This window comes from Chiloscyllium plagiosum, chromosome 4 (genome assembly GCF_004010195.1).
Source record: "Chiloscyllium plagiosum isolate BGI_BamShark_2017 chromosome 4, ASM401019v2, whole genome shotgun sequence".
Classification (NCBI taxonomy): Eukaryota; Metazoa; Chordata; class Chondrichthyes; order Orectolobiformes; family Hemiscylliidae; genus Chiloscyllium; species Chiloscyllium plagiosum.
This window is the reverse complement of record NC_057713.1, coordinates 92444256-92467385: the sequence shown is the minus strand read 5'-3', so window position 1 is coordinate 92467385 and position 23130 is coordinate 92444256. Positions and strand designations below refer to the sequence as shown.

Genomic DNA, 23130 nt, shown 5'->3' with positions numbered 1-23130 from the left:
AACATATAAACTTGGAGACTATAGACAGAACAATTGGCACAACTGAGGGTGTGGGTGATTATATCCCTGGACTCCCCCACTGTCACATTCTACCTTGGTAGTTTGAGAATTTGAATTCCGTTTAAATCATTGGATTTTTAAACCATTTTATTGTGTCCGTTGGAGAAAGAAACCTGCCATCCTGACCTGGTTTAGACCTACATATCACTCTCATGCCACACCACATGGTTGATTTTGAAGTGATCTACCAAACCATTCAATCCCATTGACCCACTATCAGTAATTTAGAATGATACATTAACAAGCAATCGATACTGAAATCTCAACCATGCCCATATGTCAACATTAAATGTTTTAAAAAAGAATACCTTTAATTGTAAAATTATATAGTTGTGCCATACTAGATTGTTACTATCTGCAATTTGAGTGTGTGAAATAAAGAAAGTTTGCATTCTTGATTTAAGCAAGGTTTATTTCAATACATTGTAAAGACAACTGGTATAATGTACCTCCTGATATAAGCAAGTCATTATATATCCTGATGTGTTATTGTATTAGTTATTTAAGCATGTGCTGTGTACCTCCTCCAATTAGTAACAAGTTTCTACCTAATGCAAGGGAAAAGGCAGTTAATGTGGCAATGAATGCATGAAGTTTCAAGCTCTGGTGTTAGTGTTAACTTGCTTTTATGAATATTATACAGTAGTTGCCTGATGCTTAATGCTATAGTTCTCATGATACAGGACTAACAAACCAGAGGCTCAAGGTATTTGGAGCATGGGTTCAAATCCCATTAAAGTAACTGGTGGCACTTAAACTCAATTCATAAATTTGGAATTGGAAATAAATCTCAGTAGTTATATCATCAGTTGTTGCAAAAGCCTGTCTGGTGCACGTAATGTCCCGTTTAGGAAAGGAACTTGGTCATCCTCCCCATGACACCAATGTAGCTGACTCTTAACTGTTCTTTGAAATGGCCTAGTAAGCTGCTGAGGTCACAGTCAATTGGGAATGAAAACAAATATTGCTTTGCCAGCAATACCCACAAATCCCATTAAAGACTGATAGAAAATAATGTTTAACTACTTATATATCAAGATAAGCAACATACGTTGGTTAGTTCATTTAATTCCCAGTTGGATGTGCAGTGTGCATGTGAATCTATTCCATATAAAAGATGTTTTGAGCATAGTTCGGAAGCAGGAATTGTTGTGAGGATGGTATCAAGTGACATTTGTAGCAGTGATTGAGTGAAGTATGAAAAAAACAGTGAAGCTTCTTTTGGTCTCTTTGTGATAACTTCTGCCTTGTTTCTCCACAGTAAATGAAATCATACGAAATGACCTCTCAAGTGCCTCTGTACATGGACATTCGTAGTTAGTATCAAGACCATGGAACGATCCATAATGATCCATTGTCATTATGAAAATGGTGATCATGAGAAGATCTCAGGCTATGCTGCCTCCAAGGAAAATTGTTCGAAGTAAACAACAAACTGTTATTTCTCTTTCTAGAAATAATTCACTTCAGGTAACAGAACAAAAGTGACTTGTTTTCTAATAACTGAAAAGTATCAGCCAGTGATTAGGCGAACTCCCAGCGAACAGTTATTTGGATGAGTTCTCAGTTTCAGCAAGAACAGTCTTCCCAAATCATTCCAATAAAATTTACATGAAACATTTAAAGAATTCCAAAGAATTGATAAATATGATTGTGCAAGTATATGTTGAGTTAAAAAAATTAGATGTTCTAAAGTATGCAAATATAAGTGCCTTATGTTTACTTTTTGTTACAAAAGAAGATTCTTTGTATTGTACTTCTACTAAAAGAATCACAGTTTTAGAAATGAATATTAGCACATGCTCTTTGTAGGAATATTTTGTTAGCAAGAAATTTGCAAGAGAACAGGAAATTAATGTGAATTATTAGGCATATCACAATATTTTGTTCACTAAGGAGTTCATGCTTAGCTCTTCAGCGGAAGGAGGGAATCCAACAATATGTGTTACTGTACATTGCATTTCAATTCAAAGCAACTCTAATCCATTCAATGTCTCCACTTAGGGTATCGATCTATCCAAACAGAATTCCTTATTTCACCTGCTCAAGTCATAGCTGAGCCTAGGTTGCAATGTCATCCTTCTATACCATTTGAATGGGATGAAACCTCTCAAACACACAGAAATTCCAAGAGTTTCTGGAGATGGCCTTATAGAAATATGATCAGCACCTCCAGAAATATGGATCTGCAGATCATAACCAGGTGTCAAGATATAGATTGGATTAAAGACTTTTTAAAAAATATATACAACAAAGTGGCTAGATATTTAGTTTTTATTTGCTGAATTGTTTGCTTGCTGCTCTCCCATGTACATTTTCAAAAATATGTTGAAACCTGTCATCTTTCACTGGTTGTATTTTGTCTTTTATGTACAATAAACTCAAGAGGATGGGTTTATAATTGTCACTTTTGCAATGCACATTAGGAAAATTTTCACAACAAAAGTAACTTCAGAATCTATGCGCACAAATGTTGAAAGGAAGTAATTGTAAAGTTTTAGAACAATAGTGGAGATAGTCCTTTTTTTCCCTTGTCCAATAGTTAACGTAACTATTAGCAGAACACTCAATGCATAGTTAAGTTCTCAGTCCATGCTACTGTATATTAGCTACCAGTATTTTTACAAGCTAGAATAGTAGATGCTTCCCCTCTTACAAGAGTAGAAGCGCATTTCCTTACCTTTTGCAATTGTGCCAGCACTTTAGAAAGCACAGTACAATACAGTACGAAGAAATCTGCCTCAGCAGTTATTTGAATTTTATTTTTTAAAAACTTTCATGTCAGACTTCAACTTCTTGGCTCACTAGTCTGTAAAAAGAATTTTACAAACCTTATCTTAAATGCAAACAACTGCTACTGGATTATTGCATTTAATGGTATTTAGATCTTTAAATATTGTGCTCTAGATAATAGTTGACCATAGATTTGGTTGTTAAACTAGAATATCAGAACATATAGCTTAACTAGTACTAAATAATTGCTCTTTTAGATTATCGTTTCATTATAGATTAATTCTGATTTCATACATTAATATGTTAGTTTCCAGTTTGAGTGCCTTAACCAGTAGTGCCCTCTCTAGGTTTTGCCAGAAATGACATGGTTGCATTTCTAAATTAATGTATCCACTGGATCATGTTCACAGTATCTAATGATGAACTGAAGAAGACAAATTTATGGTATACAGTCACCCACATAATCTAATCAAAAAATGAAAACAGATTAATTGCTGTGTTCATGGTATTGCCTTATCCATTGCCACGTAGCCACCTGAGTAGCTGACTGTGAAGCATTTATAACATGGGGCAAAGTAAACTTATAAATAGGGCAAACTCCAGAAGACCTCACTTTCCTGAGGAAGACTCTGCTTCCTAGCTTTGGGGAGTTAAAAAAACAATGCAACCACATCTGCTTATAAATAATGAGAGGCTGTACCTTCAGTTGTCAGGTATTTTAATGCCTCATATTCTCCCCTAATACTGCTGGCCCATTGTAGCCTGTTTCCCGCTACCTAGATATCCATTAGTGCCACATATATTGGACTCTGTTTAGGATCAGATTTGTCTCTTATTCACATAGTGGCTTTGGCAAATAGATGTTAATATAGGTTAGCTTTGAGAAGTGCCACTTGTAACTTAAATGAAAAATGGAGAAAGAAACACCTATCATGCTTGAGGATAATCTTCTGGCATGTTCTCCATTATATTTAAGCTGTTAATGTAGGGTTACTAATTTTGTTTTATAAGATTACTATTACCCCTAAGCATGTCATATAGAATTAAAATGAAAAATTCTGAAATGGATGGTTCTAGGATTTGTACAGCTGGATGATCTTATTCTACTATTGCTTTGAAAGCACTGCCAGCTCATCACAACAGTGCAAAATAATTGCAACGTTGCTTTTGTCTGCTGGTGTAAACTTGTTAAAAAAAGGCTTTAACAAGGCAGCTTGTTATTGGCAATACAACTGCATTGCTTTATAGGTGAATACTTGCAGTTTTCTACACTGCACTAGCCAAACAGGCCCTTGATGAGCTAAGCCCTTTTATGATCTCCCAAAATGGCCAGCTGCCATTCTTCTTACTTTTATTTGTATACTTTTCTTTTTGAATTTGTATTTTTTGCTGCATTTTATAGGGAAAAGATGTCTCTGCTTTCCAGAGCTGTTCCCAGAAAGGAACCAGAGGAGGGGCTGGAGTGGGATTCTACTTTAGAATGTACATTAACATTGTGTCACTGGTTAAAATCTCTTAGGCAAAACACACTCCATTTTCTCACTTCATTTCAGGAATGGCTGTTAAGTTAAATAGACAAAGTTCCTGTTTTGTGTGTTGTGTCTTTGATGTTTTCCAAAGCTTGGATTTTCCTGTATATTTGTATCAGTGTTTTTTTTTGCATTCTTGCTGTTAGTGTAACCTGTTTATTTGAAGTTATGCAAATATTTTCTACCTGTAATATAAAATAAAAGCACAGTTTGAAATATATCGTTGGTCTTCCTTTTCTGTCTCCCACATTTATGTTGATGGTGACATTGATTTTCTGTGTTTGCAATTATCATGTCATTTTATTTACATGTCTTTACTTAAAACTCAGTTTTTACAAATAAGAACTATAATAAGTTGAATTTGCATAGCTTCTTTAATGTTAAAATTTCAAGGAGCATTATCGAATAATTTGTCACTAAGTCTCATGAGGCAATTCCCCTTCAAAAAGTTAAATGCGTCATGAGAAATTAAGATTTTCAAAGGTGCTTTGAAGGTGGACACACCAATTGAGATTCCAGGGTTGGAATTCCAGAAACTAGTTCATATTCAGTTCAGGGTGCGGTTGCCAATTTTGGAGCAATTAAAATCACGTGGCAGGGTTGGAGGAATACAGAGTTTTCAGATGGTTACATGAAGGCTGATGGGGGTTACAGAGATAGAGAGGGAATGAAGTCATGGAGTAAATTGAGAACAAGAATGAGAATATTAAAATTGAAGAATTACAGGTTAAAGAGCCTGTCTAAATTAGTCTGTATAGGGGTGATGGATGAATGGAACTTAGTTTGAGTCAAGATACAGACAGTAGAGGTTTGGATAAGCTTAAATTTATGTAGGCTAGAAATGAGGAAGATATCCAGGCAAGGCTTGGAATAGTCAAGTCTGGACATAGCAAATTCACAGATTAGACAGCAAATGAACTGAGGTGGGTTAGAGTCAAGTTTTGCATTGGGTTGAAAATAGATGATCTTGCTAATGTAACAAAAATGTGGTCAGATGCTCATTACATGTTAAATATACTACTAAGATTGTGAACAATCTAGTTCAGCCTCAAACAATGCCAGCCAAGGGATGGATTCATTCATGTGTGGGAGTGGGAGATTGTGGGAGTGACCAAAGACACTAAATTCAATCTTCCTAACATTTCATTTCATGATATTTCTGCTTATCCAGTACTAGGTGACAGGTGTGGAATCTGCCCATTTTGAGAGGCATTGTGATAAGTGGTAAAGTGAATAGATGGAATGTAACACGTTTTCGGGTTATATTGCTGAGAGACATCATTTAGGTGAGAAATAATATCAAGTCAAGAAACAATACTGTGCTGCTATCTAATATTTTTCTAGCAGATAAAATCTGGGCTAACATAGCAGTGTTGCATAATTCTGTCTATAATCATAACTTCAGTAAAGTCTCTTTAGAATATTCAAATATTTCTTAAAGGAATTGGTAAAATATTATTAGGGCATACAATATGAAAAAAATCTGACAGTTCAAAGGAAAGCAGATATGTACTAGATACTAAAGGAATAAAACACAATTCAGAACAGATAATCTGATGCAAAATAGCTTATTCTAAAGGAAAAGGGATATGAGTAAATGATCATACTTGTCTTTGCAGGTCTTAGTACACGCATTAATACACTTGCACACAAATTTATGCAGGAGCAACATACATTTGTAGACAGGACAGCTGTTATTTAAAGCATATCACATTTGGTAATTTTTTTTTGACAAATCTTTCTCATGCATTTAGGTGTGATACAATAGTGTAAATCCCACAGGGAAAGTATCATCTCAGAGAAGTTCTGGAGAGAGATGTTGTGGTCATGGTTAAGATTTTTCCTGAGCAGCTCTGCAACACTGGACTCTGTGCTCTATGGGCTATTCTCTGAAATCCACACCGAGACAAACATCAACTGCGCCTAGAGGACCATCAACTCAATGAAAAATACTCTTTGACCTGCCCAAACACTTGTTGGTCTTCCAGCGTGAGCATTGATCTCGATCGAGTGTTGCAAAATGGCACATTCTAAGTTCTGCACTATGTGCTGAGGGAGGCATTAGAACTTGGAGCAGCTACCACCATGGCACAGTGAAGAAAGATCACAGTGTAAGGTCTTTCTGCCAATATATAATGGCAATCTGTCACATTTCAAGACACCCTTGTAGCCTTAATGAAAATATAAATTGTTTCTTTCCATGTTTAGAAAATGCCTTTTTGTTGCAACTAGATTGAAGCTCTAATGATGAATGTCAAAATTCCGCTCTACCTTCTGTAAAGTCTGTACAGATTGTTTCGTATTTGCACATATTTATGGATAATTTATAAGTAACATATGTTTCTGAAATAAAATTAAATCATTATATACCCTCTCTTGCTTCTCTCATCTCCAAAAATACAGCTATCAAAGACTTTTCCAAGACATTAGTGCCCTTAACACTAACATAATTTTAATAATGTGATGAACCATTATGTTTAGTGAGCACAAATCCAGGCAGAAATAGAAAGCACAGTCACCGTTTAAGAAAAATAATTGCCCAACAACAAGACTTATGAGAAACATTATTGTTTTTTACAAACTCCACTCATTAACTACATAACGTTTTTTGGCAACTTCTAATTACTCTTTAGCATAAACATTCCATTACTGCCTCTATTACCTCAAAAAAAGTAAGCAAAAAGGAGCATTGAATTTTAAGGATCAGAATAATAAAAGAAAACATTGTGTTTCAAAGGGGAATTAATCACAACCATTTAGAAAAAACAAATTACCTACCCATGCCAATTGACCAATTTATTTAACGAGGAACAATTGTGTTTAAAAATATATAATTTTTCATTTCTTTAGAACTTATTGCCAATTTATGCTGATACCAAGGAGCCCCATTAAATAAAGCCAGTTGATGAAATATACCCTTTCATGTTTTGACTCAAAAGCAAACATGTATTTAGATGTCTGGTTACTCCAGTCTGATCCCTGCTGACTTGTCCTCGAATATTTTGTCCCTCTGTGGAAGAAAGCTTAGAGTCTCTGCTTAGAGATTTCAAACAGCAGTGCCAAGATTTACTCGCAGTGTGCGTGTGGAACTGAAGACACAAATTCAAGTGGGACAGTAAGTTGGAAGTCAGTGCTGCCTTCTAATAAAAAAATATTATAGATGATTTACAATTTCACATTTCAATTCCCTTATATTTTTTGGGCCAAGGCATGCTCTGTCTGTTACTGAGTAAAGCAAGACACTTTGCAGACAATAATTAAATCAATGTGTGGGATTCATTTTCAAAGCACTGAATACTCAGGAATTCTATTTATTGTGTACAGACGCATCCTGAAGTTTAGATTTTCCCAAACGTAGCTCAGCTAGTTGAATCAACTTAAGTTCTGAAGCATTGAGCAAGAAGTGGAAGGTCATATTCTTCAATGTTTGGATCTCATTAGGGTTTATCCCTCATTTGGCACTAATTTCTTCATGGGTCATCCCCACCATTTGGGTATTGAATGCTGCTTGTGCAGAAATCAGTCAGGAAATAAAACACAGTACGCTCATATTGTCTTCAAAGGCCATTTATGAGCCGAGATTCAGCACAGAATAATGTGTGACCCAGAATTTGTCCAAGTAATGTTATGTCAATAACTAACCAAAGGGAAAAAAAAGCCTGTAACTTTAAATGAATCATTATGTTTAGGGTGTAAGCTGTAAAATTGGAACAAAAGGGATTAATAACTATTTTACTAATAGCTAGAGTTCATCATCAATAATGTCAGATAATATCCCATTACATGGAAATGGGATCTGAGGGAAGAAGATTGTATTTGAGTCCTGCTGAACTGTGACTCTGTAAATAGTATAAATAGTTAATACAAGGTTCATTAGTATGGTTTCCATGCTGTCCTCCCTTTGCCAGAGCCCACTCATGATATTTTTACAAATAGAGGCAAAGCAAGGCTTCCCAAACTCTGGTTCATGACCCCAAGAGTATTGTGAAATGAGATTCTGGATTTGTAATTTCCAAGGATGACATGGAGCTTGGACTGATCTTTAACAACTGCTTGCATCTTTTGTTGGTGGGCAAAGCCTAATGTTTTCTGAAGCCCAATTATCACTTTAAAAAAACCTGAGAGTGGAGAATTTTTTTTCAGCGAAATCCTGCCTTTTAAGCAACTCCACCTTCAAACCCTCCTGGATAAACAACTGTCCAATTTCAACACAGCACAACAACTCTCATAGCCTCCAAGTTTGCACCCCAGAATCATGTAAAGTCTGAATGGGGTCACAATGGAAAGAAGTTTGTGAAGCACTCAGGTAAATAATACACTTTGTTTAACTGGAGACAATTGCTGCAAAAATATTTATATTTTCCAAAATTACTTGTATCAGTACTAATACCAATAATCTACATGTGACAGCACTTACTCTTCTATTGTATGACATCAGCTTGAAAGACATCAACAAAGTCTAAACGAGTTCCTTCCCACCCTAATTGAGGCAATGATGCTCAATAAAGAGTGTGTTTACTTAAGGATTTGTTATTTGAACAATGGAATGAGACATTCAAAGTCCTTATTGTTGAAAACAGAAAATGCTGGGGATACTCAATAGATGTGACAGTGTCTGGGGAGGGAGAACAGATGTACATGTGTAAATAAATATATTATGTTTTGGACAAGCAAATGAGGGTGTTTACAATGAAGGGGCTGTGGTGGTGGACAACAAAAGAGAAGATCCGCATTAAGGTGACGGCAGGAGAAATGCTACCCCAGGATAATGAATAAGGCCAAATCTAGCCTCACTTAAAGTCCATGTGGATGCATGTGCAGTACGGTTTGTTACGCAGTGATCAAGAGATGGAGCCATATCCAAACACCCTTTACCTTGGCCAAACATCATTTACACCAACTCTCAGACCTTCACCAATTTCATTTCTGATCTTACACCATGCAAATGTGCAAGAATGATCAAAGTTGACTTTAGAGGCATAGAGCTGTACAGCATGGAAATAGACCCTTCAGTGCAACTCATCCATGCCAACAAGACATCCTAAATTAATCCAGTCCCATTTGCCAGCATTCGGCCATATCCCTCTAAACCCTTCCAATTCATGTGCCTATCCAGATGCCTTTTAAATGTTAAAATTGTACCAGTTTCTATCACTTCTGCAGACAGCTCATTCCATACATGCACCATCCTGTGCGTGAAAGAGTTGCCCCTTAGATCCCTTTTAAATCTTCCCCTCACTTTAAACCTTTAGTTTTGGACTCCCTTGGCTATTCACCGTATTCATACCCCTCATGACTTTATAAACCTCTATAAGGTCACCCCTCAGCCTCTGATGCTACAGAGAAATTAGCCCTAGCCTATTTAACCTCTCCCTATAGATCAAACCCACCAAGCCTAGCAACATCCTTGTGAATCTTTTCTGAACACTTTCAAGTTTCACAACACCCTTCCTATAACAGGGAGACTAGAATTGCAGACGGTATTCCAAAACTGACCTAACCAATGTCGTGTACAGTGCAACATGACCACCTAACTCCTATACTCAATGTACTGACCAATAAAGTTGAAGAGTGTGGTGCTGGAAAAGCACAGCCAGTCAGGCAGCAGCCGAGGAGCAGGAGAATCGACATTTCGGGTATAAGCCCTTCTTCAGGAATAAGGCTTGTGGGCCAAGGGAGCTGAGAGATAAATTGGAAGGGGGGGTGGTCTCGCTATGGAGCTGGGGGAAAGGTAGCTAGGAATGCAATAGGTAGATAAACGTGAGGGTAAAAGTGATAGCCGGAGAGGAGGGTGGAGCAGATAGGTGGGGAGGAAGATGGACAGGTAGGGCCATTCAAGAGGGCAGTACCAAGTTGGAAGGTTGGGACTGGGTTAAGGTGGGGGGATGGGAAATGGGCAAACTGGTGAAATCTTCATTGATCCTGTGTGTTTGGGAGGTCCCAATGTGGAAGATGAGAAGTTCTTCTTCCAGCCGTCAGGTGGTTAGGTTTGGGGAGGGAGGAGGCCCAGGACTTGGATGTCTTTGGCGGAGTGGGAGAGGGAGTTAAAGTGTTCAGCCACAGGGCGGTGGGATTGGTTGGTGCGGGTGTCTCAGAGATGTTCTACAAAACTATCTGCAAGTTGTCATCCTGTCTCCCCAATGTAGAGGAGACCACATCGGGTGCAATGGATACAGTAGATGCCATTTGTAGAAGTACAGGTAAATTTCGGTCAGATGTGGAAGTACAGGTAAATTTCTGTTGAATGTGGAAGGATCCTTTAGGACCTTAGAAGGTGAGCGAGCAGGTGTGGGGCAGGTTTTGCATTTCTTGTGGAGGCAGGGGAAGGTGCCAGGAGGGGAGGGTGGGTTGGTGGGTGGAGTGGACCTGACAAGGGAGTCTCGGAGGGAATGGTCTCTCCGAAACGCTGATAGGGTGTGGAGGAAAATATATCTCTGTTTGTTAGCAGAGAATGATGCGATGTCCAGAAGTTGGTGAAGTGGAAGGTGAGGACCAGGGGGGTTCTGCCCTTGTTGCAACTGGAGGGGTGGGATTCAAGGGCAGAGGTGCAAGACATGGAGATGCACTGGAGGGCATTGTCGACCACGTGGGAGAGGAAATTGCAGTCTTTGAACCACATTAACTCCCCCTCCCACTCCACCAAGAACCTGCAGCGCCTGGGCCTCCTCCAGCACCAAACGCTAACCACTTGATGCCTGAAGGAAGAACACTTCATCTTCTGCCTTGGGACCTTCCAACCACACGGGATGAATGTGGAATTCACCAGTTTCCTCATTTCCCTTCACCCCACCTTATCCCAGTCCCAATCTTCCATCTTGGCACTGCCCTCTTGAATGGTCCTCCCTATCCTTCTTTCTTCCCACCCTTCTCTCTGACCTATCACTTTTACCCATATTTTCATCTACCACCCAGCTTCATCACTCTCCCATTTATCTCTCAGTCCCCTTGGCACACAAGCCTCATTCCTGATGAAAGGCTTATACCCGAAATGTCGATTCTCCTGCTCCTCGGATGCTGTCTGACCTGCTGTGCTTTTCCAGCACCACACTCTTTGACTCTGATCTCCAGCATTTGCAGTACTCATTTTCTCCACTGACCAATAAAGACTTGCATACTGAATGCCTTCTTCACTGTCCTGTCTACCTGGGACTCCATTTCCACAGAGCTATGAACCTGCACTCCAAGGTCTCTTTGTTCAACAACTCTCCCCAGGACCTTACCATTAAGTGTATAAATTCTGCCCTGATTTGCCTTTCCAAATAGCGGCACTTCACATTTACCGAAATTATAGGTCCTGTTCTTCTACAGTGAGAAGCCACTTCCCACATGTGCACTTTCTAAAAATATCTGTGCAATATTCTCAGACTTATTGCTGCAGGGCACTGTTCAAATAGACTCTGATCACTGTATGCTCATTGAATGTTGTCTCCTGTAAAATAGGCTATTTGTTGCAAGTCCTGCCATAGGTCTCACCTTCCTCTGACTCCTGGGCAGACGCAGTGCAATTGATTCATTGTCAACAACCACTTTGCTATTTTAACGGTCGCCTACTGCCAGTCATTTACAATACTCCAGTTAATAAAGTGCAATCCAAGAAGCATCACCATGCACTCGCCTTCCCTAAGCAAGGGAAAAATGGTCGGGCAAGCCAACCTTTGCTGCTTTCACACATTTTTTAAACAGACGGTTCAAAGACAATATAGCAGAGGTCTGGGAATAGATTGTTTGCTTGCCCTCTCCAACAGTATATTGTGTAGCTGCGGAGAGATCTAAGGAGTCAAGAAATAAATGACTCCCCAAAAGAGAGGAGAAAAGATTTATTTTTGATTTTCATATGGATAAACTTGGAATCATCCATCCGGCCTGGCTATATTTTTAAAATATGGCATGTCACCTATTAACTTTTAAAACTGGTCTTTGGATTTTTCCCAAACCTAACAAGGAATTTCCTTTCCTCATTCCTTATCTCTTCTAATCATGTTTTGAAAACCGACTCACTGGAAATTATCAGTGAGCTGGAAAAGCAGCTGTAAATACACCCATACATGTTAACTTGATAAAGGATACTTTCTCATCAAAGTATAACTTCTTTGGTTAATCGTTGTCAAGGAGAATTTCTGGCTGTATGGCATGTAGAACTCCCCACCCCTGCCTCCTACAGTTGACTGGTCCGGACTCTGCCGCCATCCTATAATATCAGATAAGATCTGGGATGTCTTGGGTAGATTCACTAAACCTTCTAGCTGGCATTAGCCTAGGGTATTGATACGATGTGGGAAAGGTTTCCCACATGACCTCTTAAAAGGAGAAAGTGTCTCAATCTGGATGAACAATAAATGGATTATTTCATACCATGTAATAGCTAGGCACATTACATCTCAGATACATTATCGTGTCTCGTGAGACATCATCTTAACTGAATAGTACTTGACAGCTACCAAACTATTTTCTCAAAGTTTTGGTGATGAGGACAGAACAAGGCAGAGACAATTTAGGTCCTCTCAGAAACAGTCCTCTAAATCCTGATGGGCAGAACCTATCCCATGATATCAGTTAACCCCTTCACATCCTAACTGCCTGAAACAACATGCAGCCCACTACCACACATGGCCCACTTTTTTTCTTCACCATTCTTTCTCAATTAAATTACATAATTAGAATAAAACATTGTCTTCCCAATCCCAAGGGAGTGCTGTCCTTCCTTTCTGCCCTTTATTAGCAACCCTCTGTAAATAAACAGGTTTGTAACATCAGTAACAATTGAAGACTCAAATCAATTTCTTTGTACGCATTGCATTTTTCAGATTGACTTCATTAGAACTAACTGGATGCATATTAAAATACACTTAGAATTTAGCAAAGTTAATAACTCATATAATATCTTATACTCGGCATCATCTCGTACCGTTACAGATCACCTTTTACAAATAAGATCATGCCATGGTCTGGATTCCTGAAGTCTGCATTTCCGTCCATTGGTGAAATGACTATGTGCATTGGCCTTCTGGATGGCTCATTTATCTGTCACCTTTGCCACTGCCAATGGTGTCTGATCATGAGCACTCCTTCTATGATTCCATTCACTCCCATGAGAGTAATGTGGCCTGCGTGTTTCTGTGTTGGCTCTCAGCAAGATCCAGCTATATATTGGTACTCTGTAGTTAGGGCCCTCTGGATGAGACTGTCTCTGGGTCTTTTGTCTGACTTTTGGAAAGAGGAGAATGTGAAAGAGAGAGCAAGAAAGATTGGTATGTAGTTTGGATGGCATAATTGGCCAAAGTTGGAACCTTTATGTGATGAGGAGTTTTTTTAAATTTAGTCTTTCCTGGGCTGTGGATGTCCATGGCTAGGCAAACGTTTATTGTGAATCCCTAATTCCCTTTGCAAAGCTAATGGTGAGCCACTTTCTTGAACTGCTGCATATCTGTGAATCTGCAGGGCATGTTGTATGTAACACACATGACTGACATGGCGCACTAGTGGTAGAAGGAATGAATGTTTAAGGCAATGGTTGAGGTGCTGTTCACACGTACTGCTTTAACTTGAATGGTGACTAGTTTCTTGAATGTTGTTGGAGTTGCACAAGGCCAGCAAGTGGAGCGTATTCCATCACACTTAGGCTCTGTGGATGGTGGACAGATTTTGGACAGTCAGGAGTTGCCGCAGAATTCCCAACCTCTGACCTGGTGCAGTCACAATTTTTATATGGCTGGTCCAGTTAGGTTTTGGATCAATGGCTGAAATTTCAGCAACAGCAATGCCATTGAATGTCAAGGGGGGATGGTTTGATTCCTTTTAGATGTTCAATACCTAGCACCTGTGGCACTTGCCATTTATCTGCCTATGTCTGAATGTTGAACAAACTGCTTTATTAGCTGAAGAGTTGTAAATGAAACCTGAAAACTGTGCCATCATCAGGAAACATCCTGACTTAGAATCATATATTGGAAGGAAGATCATTAATGAAACAGGCGAAATGGTTAGGCCCAGGACACACCCCTGTGAAACTCCTTTAATAATTTTCCAAACATATAAATTATTTTGGAAAATCGATTGTCAAAGCTAAAAATCTGAAAGAAAGGATGCACATGACTATGGGTGGGGAGGATAATGTGTTTCTCTCCCTGCAGTCATCAAACAACCACTGATGTGTTTGAAATAGTTTCTAACCAATGGTATCTGGAATATATTAGTTATTGCATAATCCACTGTGGATTCAACAGCTGAGTAATGGAATGGAAACTTGGAAGAAAAAAATACGAACCAACAGAGCAAATGTAACCTGTCAATCCCCATCTACCCCTGAGAGATGGAGCTGTTGGAGGAGTGTGGAGGCCTGGCCAAGCAACACGTTTTTTCTTCTGCTCGCCTTTGAAAAGTGATATGGGCGACAGTAAAATTGAAGAGTTTAAAAAAAAATCACACCATTTAGATTTTAGGCAAAATATGAGGCAATGAAATGTAAAATGTATTGGATTTTCCCTATGGCATTGGGAGTCAGAAGTCAGGACTGTTTCTGGATCCCAAATCTACCCCTGAGTGGAGGGGCAGAAAACAGTCACTAGCTGAGATTTTCACAGAGCTGCCTCATTAGCTGGTGTGGAAACTCTTCAACCAAAAGTGGTAGACAAGATGTGCAAGTTATGTGGATAATGGAGGCTTTCCAGCTTGAGGGGACAGACAGTTTTGTCAGGCGCTCTCCCACCAATATTTTATTTTAGCCTCCAGCTAAGGAACAACAATGAGGAGGAGGAACCCTTAATCTACCTGAGAATTACTTGAATTATCTTAACCATTGGATTATGGTCTTTATTTTAATTCATTCATTGGATGTGGGCATTGTTGACTGGACCAGCGTTTGTTGCCCATCCATGGTTGCCCTTGAGAAGGTGGTGTGAGCTGCCCTCTTGAATCACTGCAGTCCAAGCATTGCAGCTCAATCCACTATACCGTTAGGGAGGTGGTTGCAAGATTTTGACCCAGCAGCACTAAATATATTTCCAAGTTCAAAATCACACAACACCATGTTATAGTCCAACGGGTTTATTTGGAGGCACTAGCTTTCGGAGTGCTGCTTCTTCGTCAGGTAGCTGTGGAGCAGGCTCATAAGACACAGGATTTGTAGCAAAAGATCACAATGTCATGCAACTGAAATTATATATTGAACAAACCTAGATTGCTGTTACGTCTTTCAACTTTTAGAAAGGGTTGCAGATTTCAGTACGTTAATGTGTAAATCCCAGAACCTCTTTTAAGTCACATTCTCGAGATAACATAAGGTTTTATAAAAAAGGTGACATCTCAGCTCAAACAATAGATTAAACCTGTGAGGTTCGAGTCTGACTGTATCCCAATCTTGAGTCAGACTGGTTCTATTTCCAAAGTAGGAATTTATAAAATATTGCATGGATTGACTGTGTGCATTGACTGTCTTCAGATTGTGCGCTTTTTCAGCAAAATAGAATGTGTCTGCAAATATAATTCTGCAAATGCAGATTCACCCCATAGACGTATATGTGTGTGTGCGTGCATGAGAGAGAGAGAGAGAGAGCGAGAGAAAGAGTGAGTGCATTCATCTGAGTGTGAGTGCGTGTAAAGAGTGTGTTTGCGTGCGTGCAAGCTTGTTAAAGTGTGTGTGTGAGTGTGATGGAGTATAAGCCTGTCCCCCACTTTGGAAATAGAACCAGTCTGACTCAAGATTGGGATGCAGACAGACTTTTACCTCACACCTTTAATGCATTATCTGAGCTGAAATGTTACCTTTATTCATAAAACCTTAAGTTAGCTCGAGAATGTGACTTAAAAGAAGTTCTGGGATTTACATTAATGAACCAAAACCTGCAACCCATTTTAAAAGATGAAAGACTTGACAGCAATCTAGGTTTGTTTAATATATCATTTCAGTTGCATGACACTATAATCTTTTGCTGTAAATTCTGTCTCATGGTCCTGCTCCATGGCTACCTGATGGAGAAGCAGCACTCCAAAAGTTAGTGCTTCCAAATAAACCTGTTGGACTATAACCTGGTGTTGTGTGATTTTTAATTTTGTCCACTCCAGTCCAACACCAGTTCCTCCACATCAATATTTTTCCAAATCAGGATGGTGTGTGGCTTGGAGGGGAAACGTAGGTGGATGTGTTCCCATGTATTTGCTGCCCTCACAGCAGAGCTGAAAATAATATTTACAGATTATGTGAGCGAAGGAACCACTTTGCTTGGGTGTGCCCCCACATTCCTTAGAAATGCCAGTCCTAAGGAACCCGTGTGATTCACAGCAGCAGCAAATTTTCAAGTGTTATCAGCATGCAGCTCAGAGGCTAATGGTCATAGCTTTTGTAAATATTGATTTAACTTAAGGGGAACAGAGTACTGATGCTTATAAAGTTATTAATATTATAATAAACTGTAAAAAAGAACAGCTGTAAACATTGGCTATTTTCTCTATGAGGATGAGTTCAGGCCGAACTTTAGTACTAGGATTAGAAAAGATGAGATGTGGTATTCACTTAGCCACAGTTTACTAAACCTCTTGCCAGTGGAACTTGATTCTCCTTATTAACTTCATCAAAGCCATTTATAGATTTTGAACACCTCTGTTCAATCTGCTCCAAGTACCCCAGAGTAACTCAATTTACATTATAGGGATGGTAGATAACTCTGGCAATTGGAAAGACACAGAAAAAGGCAGTGTCAACTGGAGAATGCACATTGGAAGCTAGTATATATGTATTGTTGCTTCTCAGCAAGAAGGTAAAGTATATAATATATTTATATAATACAGTTTACAAAAAGAGTTTAGAAGACATGTCCGGTTAGCTTCATAGACGAAGCCATGGATATATTCATGAACACAGTTGAGAAGAAAATGGATATTCTCTTGCCATCAGATTACGAACATGTCACATGACAGTTTAGGGAATTGGTTTGGCACGCAGATGCAGCAGTTGCAAATGCCAGCAAGGTAAATTGCAAAAAAAACCCCTATGATCTCATGCATTGAAATAAGGTAGAACACTCCCCCATGATGTCATTAATTCAGATCTGTCTCCTCCCCTTGTCTCTTTTCTAGCTATCAATCTCTTGTCTACTTCTCATGGTTGCATATTATACAGAAAGGAAATGTTTCACTACACCTTATTTTTTGCTTTTCTTCTCATATAGAAAAACTGTCCATTTCATGAACCTTCCTCGCTCTTTTATACACCTGATACTCAATCCTAGTCTCATGCCCCTATGATCACCAGGCTGAAACTATCAAATTTAGAAATGTAGAAGCTAGATATTTGATCTGAGTTTAGTGTTTGTGAATGAATTTTTCAATCACTTTTTATGCTCCTTTGTTTTTACTAATGACTTGATACCATAAAGACATTTCCATTGAGGGTGTATCTGTGAATGGGCAGTGGCTGAATGCATCTACACTCAGTACTCAGCTACCAGACGGTGTTCTCACTTGTAATTATAAACACTTAGTATTGGAGCTCACAGCTGAATGCAGCCCGAAGCTATGGGTGGCACTGCCTTGTCCTCTTTAAGCACATCAAGTAGTGCTTTGTAGTCCATAATTATCACAAACTTTCATTTAAAGGTATTGGTGGAACTTCCTGACTCCAAACATAATGGCCAATCCTTCTTTCTCTATACAGGCATATTTACTCACTGCATTAGCCAAATTTCTGGATGCATATGCTATTGGGCATTCCTCTCCATTGGGCCATGTAGAAGCTAATACCACCCCATTGCCATATGAGGAAACATCGCATCTCAATGTTGTGACAATGCGTTTCCTTTAACAAATTGCTGAATAAAATCAATAGCATCTCAGAATTAGAGGAGAATTGGGGTCATAATATTCCTTAATGATGTCTGTCAATTCTTGAAAGTACTGGGTGCCTCAGATAAAGTCAGGCTCCTAATAACAGAAAAAGCTACAGCTCGATAGGCTGTCAGGAGAATTACTCATTGCTTTTTATGTGCTACAATGTCATTTCCCACAAAAAAATACATTCTTTCTGCATACTGGGCCCAGTCCTCGATAACAGAGTCAAATGAATGAAGCTTCCCAAACAAAGGCACGATGTATGAAATGCTTACCCCAATTCAAAGATGACTGCTGCGAGTGCATTTCTTCAGGAATGTGCTTTACTCTTGTTGTCACTGAAATAACTTCACAGAGGCCAGTATCCCATCACCAAGTCACCCTTTATTTACACATAAATAGACCTTGTTTTCCGAGTCAGCTATCACAGAGTCAGTATCTCTGACATCTCTGTTTATTCCTATCAGCCAGGGCTCCCTGATTGGACAAGATTAACAGCCCCAAGCCCTAGAATTCCCTCCCTAATGGCATTGTGGGTCAACCCACAGCAGGTGGACTACACCAGAACAAGAAGGCAGCTCACCATCACCTTCTCAATGGCAACGAGAGACAGGCAATAAATGTTGGCCATCAAGTGATGCCCACACCCCACAAAATGAATACATTCTAAAAAATCAAATTGGAAAGGGTAGGTACAACAACAAATTCATAGAATGTATTGGGATAGTTTCTTTGAGCAATATGTCATGATGCTAGTCAGCTTGCTGGCTGTCTTAGACATGGTAATAGGTAATGAAGCAACTTTAATAAATGACCTTCAAGTAAAAGATCCCTTCGGAACTAGTGATCATAAAATTATGGAATTTAATATTCAGTTTGAGACTAAGAAACTTGAGTCAGAAACAAATGTATTCAAATGTATTCAACTTAAATGAAGGGGATTACAATGAAATTAGGACAGAATTAGTTGAAGTGAACCAGTTAAGCATGAATAAAAATAAACAAGCTGTGCCAGACATTTAAGAGGATAATTCGTGACTCGCAGTAAAAATGCATCCCAGGAAGGAGAAAAAATTCTAGGAGAGAGATAAATGAATGGCGAACCAAGGAAATTAAGATTATTTAGTTGAAAGAAAAAGAATATAAGCAGGCCAAAGTCAGTGATAGCCCCAAAGATTGGGATAAATTCAGAATCCAGCAAAGGAGGGCTAAAAAAATCAATAAACAAAACGCAAAGTAGCGAATATAAAAACTAACATTAAGAAGATCTTTAAATATGTAAAAAGTAAGAAAGAGATCAACATGAGCATAGCCACTTAGAAACTGAATCTGGGAAGATAATTTTGAGGAACAAAGAAATGGCAGAGGAGTTAAACAGCTAATTTGCATCAGATTCATGGTTGTAGATACTTCAAACATTCTATTAATACTAAAGAATAGAGGGAGGAATTAAATACCATTACCATCACTAGAGAAGTAATATTGGACAAACTAATGGGACTAAAAGCAGATAGGTTCCCAGCCTTATGGCCAGCATCCTAAGATCCTAAAAGTTCCTAGCTACAGAGATAGTGGATGTAATGTCCCAAAAAGCATTGAATTCTAGAGAAGTACAGGTACACGATCCTTTATCCGAAATCCTTGGGCCCAGTTGCTTTTCAGATTTTGGAATTATTCGGATTTCAGAATAAGCAACATTTTCACACTGAAATGAAAAGAATCTTACCGAACGGTAGACTCATGTGTGATTGGTACGAGCGCTGAGACACAACTTACGCCTGCCAGTGCTGAGTCACACCGCCACGCCACGTCACATCTGAGTGATGTGGGTCAAGTGGGTGTAGAGTTGTTCACATGTTAAATAACCTTGTTATGGAGAAAAAAACTTCACAAAAAAGGTTTGGATTTTGGAGCTATTCGGATTTCGGATTTTCGGATAAAGGATTGTGCACCTGTACTAGAGGACTGGAAGAAAATGCTATAGTGACAGGCCTATTCAAAGAGGGAGGGAGGCAAAAACTGGGTTATTATAGACCGATTAGCCTAACATAATGTATTAGAATCCCTTATTAAGATAGCAGAACATTTGGAAAATAATAATCTAATCAAACGGAGTCAGCAAGGCTTCACGAAAAGGAAATCATACCTGACTAATTTATTCGGGGTGTCAAGGAAATTTCAACCAGAGTTGATAGAGAGGAATCAATACATGTGTTGGATTTGGACTTCCAGAGGTGCTTCATGAGGTACCTAACAAAAGGCTATGTCAGAAGAGCCCACAATGTTGGAGATAGTATATGGCATGGATAGGGAATTGACACATGGACAGGAAGCAGCAAATGGGTATAAAAGGTCCTTCTTCATCTTGGCAATCTGTGACCAGCAGGATTCCACAAGGATCAGTGCTGGGACTGGTAACTGTTTACAATATGTGTGACTGACTTGGATGAAGGAAGTGAATGTACTGTAGCTAAACTTGCAGATGACACAAAAACAGGTGAAAAGGCAGCTTGTGAGAGGTAAACAAACAAAAAGTGGGCAACAGAGCTTAATATTGAAAAATGTGAAGTTGTTCACTTTGGATGCGGGAACAAAATAAGAGTATTATTTAAATAAATAAAAACTGCAGAAAGCAGCAGCACAAATTGACACAAAACTCAGAAAGCCAGCACATAAGTACAGCAGGCAATCAAGAAGGTTAATGGAATATTGTCCCTTTTTTCGAGGGGTTCGGAGTAGAAAACTGTGGAGGTCTGACTGCAGTTGTACAAGGTGAGATTGCATTTGGAGTACTGTGAACAGTTTTGGTCCCTTAATTCAAGGAAAGATATCATTTCACTGGAGGAAATACAGAGGAGGTTCACTGGGATAATCCCTGGTACAGAAGGATTATCTTTGAGTAAAGGCTAGACAGGTTGGGACTCTGCTTACTGGAATGTAGAAGAATGAGAGGTGATGTCATTGAAATATACCAGATTCCTAACAGACTTGACAAGGTAAATGCTGAGGGGACGTTTCCTCTCATCTGAAAGTCAAGGATCAGAGGACATAATCTCAGAATGAAGAGATGCCAATTAAAACTGAGATTAAGAGGAATTTCTTACCTAAGCGGTTGTGAGTCTTTGGAACCCCTTGCCACAGAGAGCTGTGGGGGCAGAGTTCTTATGTATATTTAAGGCAGAGATAGATAGATTCCTGATCAGTCTGGGAATCAAGGGTTACAAGGAAAACACAGGAAGGTGGGTGGAAGGAATGTTGGATCAGCCACAATCCTATTGAATGGCAGAGCAGGCTTGAGGGAGCCAATAGTCTACTCTTGTTCCAATTTCGTATGTTCTTAATGTCCACAGAACCTGTGAAATATGTGGTATCTTTGGAACTCGCAGTCAAAAAGAGTTGTCAGGCACTAACATAATTCATTTTGAGTCTCGTTTTTTATCCTTAGGTTCAGGGTACTATCTTCTGCAACCTGTGGAGTTTTCCTAGTGTTGCGTAACTTTATGATGATCACTGGTATTTGATGATCACTAATCGAGATTCTTCAACAAATGGTAGAATTTTAAGAAATAAGCATGTGTTTCTGGTCAATACTTAGCAGTGTCGATTTCTGTTGATGTACTCTTGTTCGAAATAGAATTAGTCTCTCTATTAAGATGTTGTCACAGCATTAATTCAATCTTGAACAGTTTTCTGTCAGCATCATGCAGTGCTTTGTCAGACCTTTATGGATTTTTATGCCAATTTTGACAGTTGTACCTTTGTTCTCTTCAACCAATGGATTTTCTTTGTTTATAAGTAACATACCAGTGTAATTTGAAATTTGTTATATAACCATTATTGTGTATGATCTGTATCTATTCAGATAAATCACTTATTATCTCCCAGGAAAGATCAATTCCTGTCTTCTAAAGGTGTCATATAATGATCTGAGTTCTAATGAAGAGATGACTTGGTATTCTGGATTTTCTTCAAAAGATACTTGCTTCAAGGTGTTATCCTCTCTGTACACATCAGTATCATTCATTCTGTGGTTCATTAGTTTTCTTTTAACTCTTGCACATTCCCTGGAAACTCTCACTTCCTTACAGAAGTTGCATTGGCATAATAAAGTTGGAGCCTGACCTTGGTCATTGGTGGGATTTTAGAGTCCATTATTATGGATGAGATTGTGGAGTACTTGGAAGTGCATGATAAAATAGGGCTGAGTCAGCTTTGCCAAAAGGAGGTCATGACTGACAAGTCTGTTCTTTGAGGAGGTAACCAGCAAGTTAGACAAAGGAGAGCCAGTGGACATGATCTATTTGGATTTCCAGAAGGTGTTTGACCAGTGCCATGCAGTTGGCTGCTAAATAAAATAAGAGCCTACAGTGTTAGGGGTAAGGCATTGGTTTGGATAGAGGATTAGCTGACTGGCAGAGGGCAGAGAGTAGGGATAAACATGCTCTTTTTTGGGATGGCAACCAGTGACTAGTGGTTTTCTTCAGGGGTCCGTGTTGGGAACCACAATTATTCACAATTAGGGTGTCACAGGGGCTGTCACTGCTGCCTTCATTGCCAAGGATCTGGACTCATTTCTAACCTTGGGTGACTGTCTATGTGGTGTTTGCACATTTTCCCTGTGTCTGTGTGGGTTTCCATCAGGTACTCCAGCTTCTTCCCACAGTCTAAATATGTGCAGTTTAGGTGGATTAGCTATGGGAAATTCAGGGTTCCAATGATAAGGTTTGGGGGCAGGGGTAGGTGGGACACTCTTTGGAGGGTCTGTGTTGACTCAATGGGCCAACTGGCCTGTTTCCATGCTATAAGGACTCTCTGATTCAAGATATACATTAACAATCAAGATGAAGGAACTAAGGGCATTGCTGATAGGTTTGCAAATGATATAAAGATAGGTAGAAGAAATGTAGTATTGAAGAAGTGAGGATACTGCAGAAGTGAGGAGACTGGGACAGGTTAAGCGAGTAGGTAAAGAAGTGGCAAATGGAAC

At 39.1% G+C, this 23130-nt stretch overlaps 1 protein-coding gene across 1 annotated transcript in view; it reads left to right on the top strand.

Moving 5' to 3' along the window:
- Window positions 1-4540, top strand: part of nfatc1 (nuclear factor of activated T cells 1) — a 204862-nt gene extending 200322 nt beyond the window's left edge. Inside the window, exon 7 of the mRNA XM_043688615.1 lies at window positions 1322-4540. Within this exon, the coding sequence (XP_043544550.1) occupies window positions 1322-1377 (56 nt within the window). The 3' untranslated portion in view covers window positions 1378-4540. The remainder of the gene's footprint in view (window positions 1-1321) is intronic.
- Window positions 4541-23130: the final 18590 nt, after the last annotated feature.